Source organism: Apteryx mantelli, chromosome 9 (assembly GCF_036417845.1).
Source record: "Apteryx mantelli isolate bAptMan1 chromosome 9, bAptMan1.hap1, whole genome shotgun sequence".
Lineage (NCBI taxonomy): Eukaryota > Metazoa > Chordata > Aves > Apterygiformes > Apterygidae > Apteryx > Apteryx mantelli.
In genome coordinates this window covers 24,381,932-24,392,410 of record NC_089986.1, presented here as the reverse complement: position 1 = coordinate 24,392,410, position 10,479 = coordinate 24,381,932, and the positions used below count along the sequence as shown (strand labels likewise).

General features: G+C 43.3%; 1 protein-coding gene across 1 annotated transcript in view; it reads left to right on the top strand.

Annotated features, from left to right (window-relative positions):
* The first annotated feature begins 5,080 nt into the window (after positions 1-5,080).
* CLSTN2 (calsyntenin 2) overlaps positions 5,081-10,479 on the top strand; it is a 393,600-nt gene continuing 388,201 nt past the window's right edge. Inside the window, exon 1 of the mRNA XM_067301933.1 lies at positions 5,081-5,212. Coding sequence (XP_067158034.1) covers positions 5,104-5,212 — 109 coding nt within the window. The 5' untranslated portion in view covers positions 5,081-5,103. The remainder of the gene's footprint in view (positions 5,213-10,479) is intronic.

Here is a 10,479-nt window from a genome sequence, read left to right as displayed (position 1 = left end):
ACCACTGATAAAGAGTCAAGCAATCCTCTGTGGGTTCCATCAGTAGCCTAGCTGAAAAGGGTTGCTCTCTTTATCTTTTGGGAGACTGAACACACTGTTGCGTGTTCATAAACTCACTGTGTCTGTGAATATGGAAGAGTACAATCTCCAACTCAAATTTTATGGGCAAGTTAGGTAGGTGGTTTATAATCATTCAGTGAGAAATTTGGATAGAAGATGCCTACTCTTGCAGCAAGTACTGCAGGATCGTTGAAGAGACCACGCTGTCAAGACTTGTTATACAATTCAGCCCAAAGACAGCACATGCAGGAGCACAACCACGATAGGACGTTCGCTCAGAACCGCGTCGCCTCTCCTGCCAAATTACCATCTTCCTTTCCTGCCAGACACGTGTCTTGTATACAGGTGTCCATCAAATGGCTATTTTTATGTAATTAAGTGAGATTAAATTAACACGTGACAATATTATTTAGTGATCTCACATTATATAAACCAAGCAAGGTCATAACATGTTAAAAACAAATACTGCTTTTCAACTAAAAGCATGAGTCTCTTGTGGAGCCCAAAATGAGATCAATGTTTGTTGCAGTTTAAGAGCATGATAAAGCAGAGAGTTTCAGTATTAAGGCTTTGAGTAACAAAGCTGAGGAACTAGCTGCACATTTTCCATTACAGTGATTAGAAAATGTGGGCTTAAATTTCCTGTATACTTTCAGAGTTCCAATTTGCATTCTTAAAAAGAAATTGCAGCATTATACACAGTTATGAGGGATAATGCTATAGACGATTGGCAGTGTCAATTTCCAACATTTTAGTTTTGTGACTTCAGTTGGGTTCTTAATGCTATTTAAGCAAATACAGTTCTTTCCCCACCTTCCATGTGGTTCCTCCTGCTGCAGAAAAGCCTTTTATTAAAAATGCTTCCCGTGATTATAGAACACATTTATTTATTATTCAGATGGTTCATTTATTAAGAATAAATAATTTAAATCTCTTTTCTTCTATTTAATTAACATATTAGCAGTTGCAGTATATATGGAAAGAAATGTTTATATTTATACTTATTGCTTAGGCTATGTTTGTTCTGTTCTACTTGATGGCCACCTTACTTGTTTATTAAAAGCAACTGACCTGAATAAGGCTCTAGGGAAATGCTTGCAAACTTCTGGAGAGGCAGCGGAACCCGTGGTGGCAATGGCAAAGTGCTACATCATTCTGTTCAGTTCCTCTAACATTCAAGGCAGGTTTAAACCTGTAGAGCAAAAGAGCAAATACTCTGGAAGACCCTGGGCTTATTTCAAACTTGTTGTAAAGAAACATAAATTACAACAGTGTCATTCCTGCTGGATTTGGCACACATAAAAAGAAGTACTTTCTATGACCAGCAGGGAGAAATTTTATGTCCATTCTCTTAAAAAAAGTTGATACTGATTATTGCTCTACTCTGTGATTGCAATATCAGACTTTTATTTATAGTATTAAAATGCAGGCACTATAATGCTATATTTTAAATCTATTTTCCTCTTTAAAATGGCATATATGCGATGCGCCTTCCCTCCCCCTCTCTTGTGCCCTTAGGCTGTCTGCACCATTGTTAACCTTCCCCGAGCGCAGCAGCTCTGTAACCAACATTTATTATAGACTTAGTTCTGGCTTTTGTACAGCATATGTTATTTCTCTACAGGAAAGCATATTGTCATATTCTTTGGTAATAAATAGACTTCTCATAAATGTAATCAAATCTAGATTCCTGTGGCTCATTTGAGTATTTATTTATTTTAAACCAGACATTAAGTTTAGGGTGCTTTGAATGGTGGCTTTAAGCACCCAATCAGCTTATGCTCTTCGCCACCCTGGTGTTATGCCAACATGCAGCAATAGCCTGTTGAACCAATAAAGGACAGTGAACCTAAGACGGCTCCCACAATGCGTGCTACAGTGGGGCTTGCTGTAGGATCCAAAGCGTCCGTATTTACTTACTTACGTATGTATGTATGTACTTATGTATGAACGACAAGGTGATTTTTGTAATGTTGAAATGGAATCCTGTTGTTTCCTTTATTTTTGATGCTTTTTTTTTTTTACTTAATGAAGTCTAATATTCTAAACAATAGACTAATACTACTTTTTACCTCAATATGTTACATAAATATTCCTGCTGTACTGTCACTTCTTTATTACTTAGAATAACTGAGAATCATCATGATACTATTAACTTAAGGTATGACTGACCCTGACCTTGGAGCTATCCAGTTTTCTTCAGCACACTCTCTGGCTCTCAGGGTAAATCCCTTCTTCCAGCAGTATCTTGAATCCACACTGGAAAAATTATGATAAAGATAATCTTTACATCTCTAGACTCAAATGGATCTTCTGATTGACTGTCTCCGATGTCAGGTCCATGTCAATAATTCTCAGCGAATGCGTGACTATGACCTTTTCCCCCTTGTTTTATAATTTCTGTTTCACAAGGCTGATAAAACATGTCAGAACAAAGTGAGGTTTTGTACTTCTCTGTATGGGTTATTGCTCTTCTCAGGTGGTTCTAGGCATGTGCCTGCGTGGGGCTCAGGTCAGAAGTAATCCTTCAGTAATGCCCTATTTGGACTAAACAGTACATTTTCATACTGTAACAGTTGTGTCACCAATTTATATAAACAAAGATGGAAGCTACGCTCCTTCAATTATGCCATGACAGAAAGAGTAAAATGAGTAAAGGATTTGCAGCTTGACTTTTGCTTTCTTAAACCCTGGTCAAGGCTGTAGAAGTTAATGGACACACCTGACTGCAGAGCAGCATAAAACGTAAGCCTTAATGATAAGTGTTTACTTTAAATTTCTACCTAGTGCTACATCATCATCATCATCATCATTTAAAAGTAATTCTATGCATTTACATCCATGGCTTGTACGTGCCAGAGAAGACCGTAGAGCACCCAGCCTGTGATAGTCACAGAATCACAGAATGGCTGAGGTTGGAAGGGACCTCTGGAGATCATCTAGTCCAACCCCCCTGCTCAAGCAGGGTCACCTGTAGCACGTTGCACAGGATTGCATCCAGACGCGTTTTGAATATCTCCAGAGAAGGAGACTCCACCACCTCTCTGGGCAACCTGTTCCAGTGCTCTGTCACCCTCACAGTGAAGAAGTTTTTCCTCATGTTCAGATGGAAGTGTCTGTGTTTCAGTTTGTGCCCGTTGCCTCGCGTCCTGTCGCTGGGCACCACTGAAAAGAGTCTGGTCCCATCCTCTTGACACCCTCCCTTCAGATACTTGTACACGTTGATAAGATCTCCTCTCAGCCTTCTCTTCTCTAGGCTGAGCAGTCCCAGCTCTCTCAGCCTTTCCTTGTAAGAGAGATGCTCCAGTCCCCAAATGTCAATAAACAATTAATGTCATGTCAATAAACAATTAAAATCAGGTAAAAAGGAGAACAGTTTATTGATTAAGATATCAGAATTGAAATTATTTTTTTTCTGCCACCAATATGATGTGATCCCAGTGAAGTTTCATCTTTTTGTACTTCAGCTCCCCACCTGTGGAATGGGGTAATACTTGTCCCTTTTCATTCCTGTCATTTTATTTATTTAGACTTTAAATTTATTGGGAAAATAGATGCATCTTCCTGTATAGCATCTCTTCTGCATTCTTGCTTTCTAGATACCACCAATTATATACAAAGACTGTTAATATGCTAATACTTAAAAGGAGTATTTTCCTATTTTAGCTTCCTCAGAGTCTTGCTGGTTCACTGTATCTATCTGGTTCACCCTCCTTCGAATTATGAAGCTGTATTTAGACACATACTATTTCAATATGTTAATCCATAGGTCATATTTCTAATCTTTCAGAAAGTGCAATGTTGCATTACAGACTTTCTTGTGCTGTTTGCTGTGCATCCTTTTTTTAAGTTAGCAACCCGTAAAACCCTACAGATTTTAAAGTTCCTTCTGTGCCTTTGCAGCCTTTGTCAGTCTGATGGCTATAAATACATAGATGGAGACAGCTGCAGCCAGGTGCACAGGGATGTACGCCGTAATTCCCATTGATGTTGATAGTTAAACCTCTCTGCATTATATTTACTATTTTCCTAGTAAATTTTCCTATTTACTAGTTTCCATAACTTTAATTAGATGAGCAACCAAAAAGAGCGTTAGGTTATCCCAAACAACACAAATAGCATGAAAATGCTTTGGGTGAAGCGGGACAGCAGTTGCGTATTCCCAGCCTTTCTCCAGCTGATGAAGGGCTGCATCCTCGGTCTGAAGGAGGGCTTGGGTTCTCGCGGCTGTCCCCCATCCCACTTTTTTTGTGTGTGCGTGAACAGCAGGAGGACGGGACCTTGCTTTCCATCTACTCAAAGCAGTTTGCTCGGTGAACCACGCTTACAGGAGCATGTATAGAAAGAGTGATAGCGGTAAAGACCCAAACCCAAGTGATTCTGCACAATGACCGTGTTTTACATACGGGCGGCACGGTGCTGCGCGGGCTGGGCCCCGGTCTCGCCCTGCGGTGCCCGGAGCCCAAGCAAGGCCCGGCCGCTTCGGGAGGCCACGGCGCGGCGCGGCGCGGCGGCCCCCGGGCCCGCTCCCCTCGCGGCGCGGCGCGGCGCGGCACGCAAGCAGCGCGCCCCGGCAGCGGGGCCGTTCCCCGCTCGGGCCCCTCTTCCCAGCGCCGCCCCGCACCTCTCCCGCCCAAACTTCGCGTCCTCCCCTCGCCCCGGGCCGCCGCCGCCGCGGCCTCCCCGGACCCCGCCGCGCCGCGCGCACGGGCAGGCGCACGGCCACGAGCACGCGCAGGGGCAGGTGCGCGCGGGCACCACGCCCCGCCCCGCCCCGCCCCGCCCCGCGCGCAGGTGCTGCCCCCGCCCCCCCGCCGCTCCCCGCGGGGCCGGGCGCGGCGGCGGCGTTGGCGTTGGCGTTGGCGCTGCCCCGCCAGCAGGGCCCAGAGCCCCCCGCCCCCGCCCCGCTCATGAATATTCATGCCTCCCCTGGCCGTGACGTCGGCGCGGTGCCGGCGGGAGCCGGCAGTGCGCGTGGATGCGGGAGCGGCGGCGGCGGCGGCAGCCCGCGCGCACACACCGGCCGAGGGGGCTGCGGCGGCGATGCGGCCGCGCTGCTGGGCGCCGGCGGCGGCGCTGCTGCTGCTGGGGCTGCTGCTGGGGCCGCGGCCGGGGCTGGGTCTGGGTCTGGGCAGCCGCCTCGCCGCCAAAGGCAGGTACCGCGGGCTCGCGGCGCGGCGGGAGCGAGAGCGGGAGCGGGAGCGGGAGCGGGAGCGGGGCGGCGGGCGCCGGCGGGCGGCGCGGGGGCTGCTCCCGCCGCTCCCGCGTGAGCCGCTGGGTAGCGGCAGCCCCGGCGCGGCGCCGCTCTGCCCGCCCGGGCGCCCCGGGCAGCGGCGCCGCTCGGCAGGGCGCTGGTCCTCGCGGGCGGCTTTATTTTGTCCTCGCGTTTTATTCTCCTCTCGGCATCGTTTTCTTGCGGCTCTGCTCTGACTTTCTAGCTCTAAGTTTCGAGAACTTGGAGAGCTCTAGCTTCAATTTAGATCTCTTTCAGATCCTTAAAAAATTTAAAAGCAATTCCCCTTTTTTTTCTTTTCTTTTTCTTTTTTTTTTTATAGGTGACTTTACTTCTTACTGTACTTTGTCGATTGGAGGGAAAACTTAAGGGATTGTGTTTAAAAATGGGAAAAAATGTAACCTGGATGAGTCCTAACTTCAAGAGGAAACTGTTTCTGGCAAACATTACCTTAACTTTTCTTTTCTTTTTTTCTTTTTTTTTAAATTAACCTATATAAATAGCAGAAAGGAGCTGTAGGAAAGGAATTGCTACTTCTGTTGATAGCCCGGTGTGTATCTTTAGGTCCTGGTGGGATCAAGTGTTTTCACAACAATTTTGCTGTGCTGTGTAACAAATCACAGGCATTTTGATGGAATTATTTTCTACTTATTTATTTTCTTATCATGTATTTTAAGATAATTCCCTGCTTTAGATGGCTCTCTTCTTCTGATCAACGTGCCCGATTTTGTTTCAGAGGAGGCTTCTTTTTAAGTGTTGCGGGTAGTTTATCAAACAGATCTGGTTTTGTGTTGGGTTCTGCTTCGCATTTGACCACTGGGGGGCTGCAAAGAGCATTTTTGTGTAAGAGTAACTTAAAAATATATAGTGATTAAAAATAGGTATTTAAGGGTATTTAAGTGCTCTAAGTTTTTCCTTATTGCTTTGCATGCCTTTCTTGTTTTTAAAATCGGATATAATCTATGACTATAATGCAGGATTAATAAATGAATTAACATATTAATATCATATACTTGTCTCTGTGGACTCTTTTTTTTTTTTCCATCTGATTGGTTAAGTAAAGGAAATAGGGTTTTATTTAAATTCATTTTATTTAAATAAGATAGTGCTGATTTCTCTCTTATCTGAAGATGTGGGTTGTTTTTGTTTTTTCTAAACGAGGAAAACTTAATTCCAAAGGCATTTACATACCCACAATTGAGAAGCTCGGCACTGTAACCGTGAAGCTGGTTTTTAGCTTGGAACTGTGCGCTCGCTAGTCCACGACGGGCGCAGGATGCCCTGTGGTGCGTGCCAGGCTCGCGTGCCTCCTGCGTGAGGCATCCTGCTGTAGGGGCAGCACGGGCAGTCTCCGAAAATGGCTTTGAATCTTAGCCTGCCTCACCTGCTCTGCTATCACAGTACTTAAATTCTTATTTTAAAAGCAAAGCCAAGCCCAACAACCTCCCCCTCTGCGACATACGTCTCTGAGTTTGGGGAGAAAGATCACCCAAACCAGCTGTGCTGGTTCTCTTCATTCACTAGTTGGACACATTAGAAAAATAGCAGTTTCTTTCACAAAACTATCTCCAGGTTGCAAAGTTCATTTACTCCACATAAGAATGAAAAAACAAGACTTTGAAATTTTCCATGGGAAAAACAAATGCGAGTGGGAACTTGGGAATAGGTAGTAGGTGGTTAGTTAGGAAACTTAACCTGCCTATTAAACATTCCTACTCAATTCTTGCTCTTGCTAGTGTTATAGCAGGGGGTTGACCCTGGAGTCTCTAGCTTACGTTTCAGTGAAATGGCTGCTTTTGACTGAAAAACAGCATCTTTAAAGTATTTTCAGACAGCACTGTTGAGCAAGGCAAAGAGACGCCCTTTCTGGGTTATCTGGAATTGCAGTCTTTCTGTCTGCAAACTGTGTGGGCAGCCTCTCATGTGGTCTTTAGTTATATAAAATAGAGTGCACTGAAGGGCAGGGTTTTTTTAGCATGTTCAGGATGTGTAGATCCGTGTGGTCACAAACGGGGAGAAATACCACCTGTAGCATTTCACTTCTGCTTTCTGCCTCTCCAGATCTGTGCATAAGGCTGAATAGTTTAATAGGCAAATATTAGAATGAGATAATAAATCATTTAAACTAAGTCCTAAAAAAGGTTGCCATAGCCAAAATCCCTTGTGAGATCCAGCTAGTGAGCCTTTAGACTTTGACTTTATTTTGAACTTCATCATTAACATGAACATCACTTTAACCTTAATTTTTAGGTACAGCTGCAAACATCTCAGCTATCTGAATAACTAAGAGAATATTTGATCCCATATATGTTAATTACATAGGCAAAACTTGAGGTCTTAGTTATCCAGAGTACTTCCAAATCGATGGAAAATTCAGTCCCACTTGGCAAGTCTTTTGGGAATACATCTGATGTGACTATCAGCAGCAGAAAAACAACTAACCCAGAGAGACACAGGCAGCCTATTCTACTTAAAAGAAAGCTTAAAGCCCAGGGGAAGAACTCCAGGAAAAATCTTTGAGAACTTGCTAGGCAGATGCTAATGTCTGAACTAGTTTTCTATATAATGCTGTGGTTACCTAGAAATTTATTTATGGTAGATAATAATGAAATACCCCCCCTCCCCCCATATCAGTTCAAAGGAGATCTATGGAAAAGTTAGAACATTCTTTTTATTCCATATCCAAAATTCCTGAGAGATAATGTTGGCTCAGTGTTTAGTCAGAGGACTGGGAATGGAGCAACCTTGCTTTCTGTTGGTAGTGCTGCTTCTAGCTCACCATGAAACCATGGCAAAGACATGTAAATATTTCATGTTTCCATTTTCCTATCAATAAATATAAATAGGAATATTCACTTTATAAAAAGTGCTTTGGATAAAAAGGGGATTCATGAAAACTGACTCTCCTGTTTCACAGAATAAAAGATTTGTTTGATTATGAAGTCCGGGTGTCAAGATTTTGAAATGATTGAGAAGTCTCAAAAGACAAAAATCTGAGTATTTGATACTGCTTTATTATTTAGATATATCAGTATAGAAGCCTGACAATATTGTTTAAGTTGTCTTTGCCAAGCTAGAATATATTTACCAGCCATATTAATATCATTACCAATTTTAATTGTGTTATTTAGAAGGCTACCAAAGCTGGGAACTGGAGAACTTCAGAGCTTTCAAAGCGTATTTCGGTCATCCACAAAGTTCGTGCCACTTGTGGGCACCTTCGGAGGCGCTCTGTCTTTTGCCGCTGAATGCGGGTGGATGGCCTGAGAGCGGTCTGGAGGTACAGTTTGGTCACTTATTTGTCTTTAAGTGACAGCCCTCACGCAGTGTCTGTAACCAAAGACCCTCTCATAGCCAAACTGCAGATTTGAAAGTGGCCTCAGTTTTCCTTTCTTCTCCTTTTGAAGATTTGGAGAAGCGCATGAAAGCTGATTAGTATTCGTCAGAGACATGGCCACCTTGTTTTGATTGTTTACTGTTTAACTGGAAGAATGTATTGGTGATCCAATACTCCTGCGCATCCATTAGGCATTAAAAGAAAGCAGAGTGCAAATTACTAATTCCATGCAGTTATAGCCTGGCATGTGTTAGGAAACAGATGTTATTCCTAGGGCTCTTGAGATTAAAGGTTCAGGAAGATATTATTTAATATCTGATCGAAATATTAGAGCACACAAATTTCTCATTCACTTTTTGTGTGTTGGATTTCCTGTGTCAGATTGAGCGGATGCTTTGGGAAAGTAATTTCAAAGGGTTCATTCCAGCTTTCAAATACATTTCCTTTCTTCCTTTTGTTAGGCACGTGGTCTTGGCCTCTTGGTCCTCGTTTTGACTTAGTTGCCCCGAAGTGATTTGTTTCTGTTTCATTTCTTTTGTTCTCCCGTGTTAGAAAAAGTCAAATAGTTTGCTTGACACCTAGAGGGTGTCTGAGTGGTGTAGTTAGCCCTTCATTTAGGAGAGAGGGCTTCCCTACTGTGGTGTAAATAATGGGAAAATGGAAGATAAAATGCATTGTTTCTATAGCAAGCTAATTGCTAGTGTTAAATGTAGCTCCCTGTTGTCCATGGCCTCTTTTTGCAAATATGGCAAAGAATCAACTCCTAATACTCAGAATGTTTAAAGTTACATGAGTAATTTCAAAAGACAAATTTTTAAACCCAATAGCAGCGAGGTTTGGCTTGAGTCATACTTACAGCTTGTGTTTCTCTGTGAAAGGACCATAAATTAAGCGTAGCCGGTCTAAGGGACTCTTTCAGTATAAATTGTCCAAGAGCAGTCTGAAAAGATCAGCTGTTGGGTTATGTTGGGTATATACACAAAGTGATCTTTGACCTACCTTAGGGTTTTCTACTGATTGTGCTTTGGTGTGACTTCTCAGCCACTCAAATGTCTGATTTATTAAACAAAAATAATATAAAAAAAAACAAACATTCAAACAAAACCAAAGGTCACAGTCTGTTTCAACAGGATGCTCTAGAGAACAGTAACAGGGTTAGAAGATAACTTTCTTTATTGAAACTTCAGCGGGAGAAAAATCTTTGGTTTTAGGTGTTGCGATTCAAGTAGAGTCTGGACCAGCTGGAGATGGTGCCAACAGAGAACAGCAGGAATGATAAACCTGGAGAGCGGGACCTGATGTGCTGAAGGAGTTGTAGTTTGAATAAAAAAAGAATTGAGGAACATGCAAACCATTTTCAGATACGTAAAAAGCTGCTGCAAAAGGGAGGAGAATAACATGTTCTCCATGTTTGTTGTGGATAGGACAAGAAGTAAAGGGCAACAAGAAAGATTCAGGTTAGGTTTCAGGAGAGACTTCTGATGTGATATTATAGAGCCTTTAAATGGAGATCTTTAACAACCGTTTGGAACAATACGAGCAAATACAGTTGATCACACCATTGATGGGGAGCAGAATGGATGCAATGAACTCCTGAGGTCCCTTTCCACCTAGGAGGCTTCTCCAGGTGACTTTTACCCTTTCTTGGTCTCTCTACAGACACTGCCTACAGCCTAGCAGCCCTTCTTGAGCTTTAGCTGGCATCTCTTGGGGACATTGGTACACTCCTTGATGTGCTTTTCTAGCTATGCCTTTGCTAGGCGCTTTTCTCAGAAGGCACGGTTTTGGACAACTGCATGCAGTAGTATCTCCTCTTTTGCTGTCTTCTCGAGTAGTGCACTGAATCAAA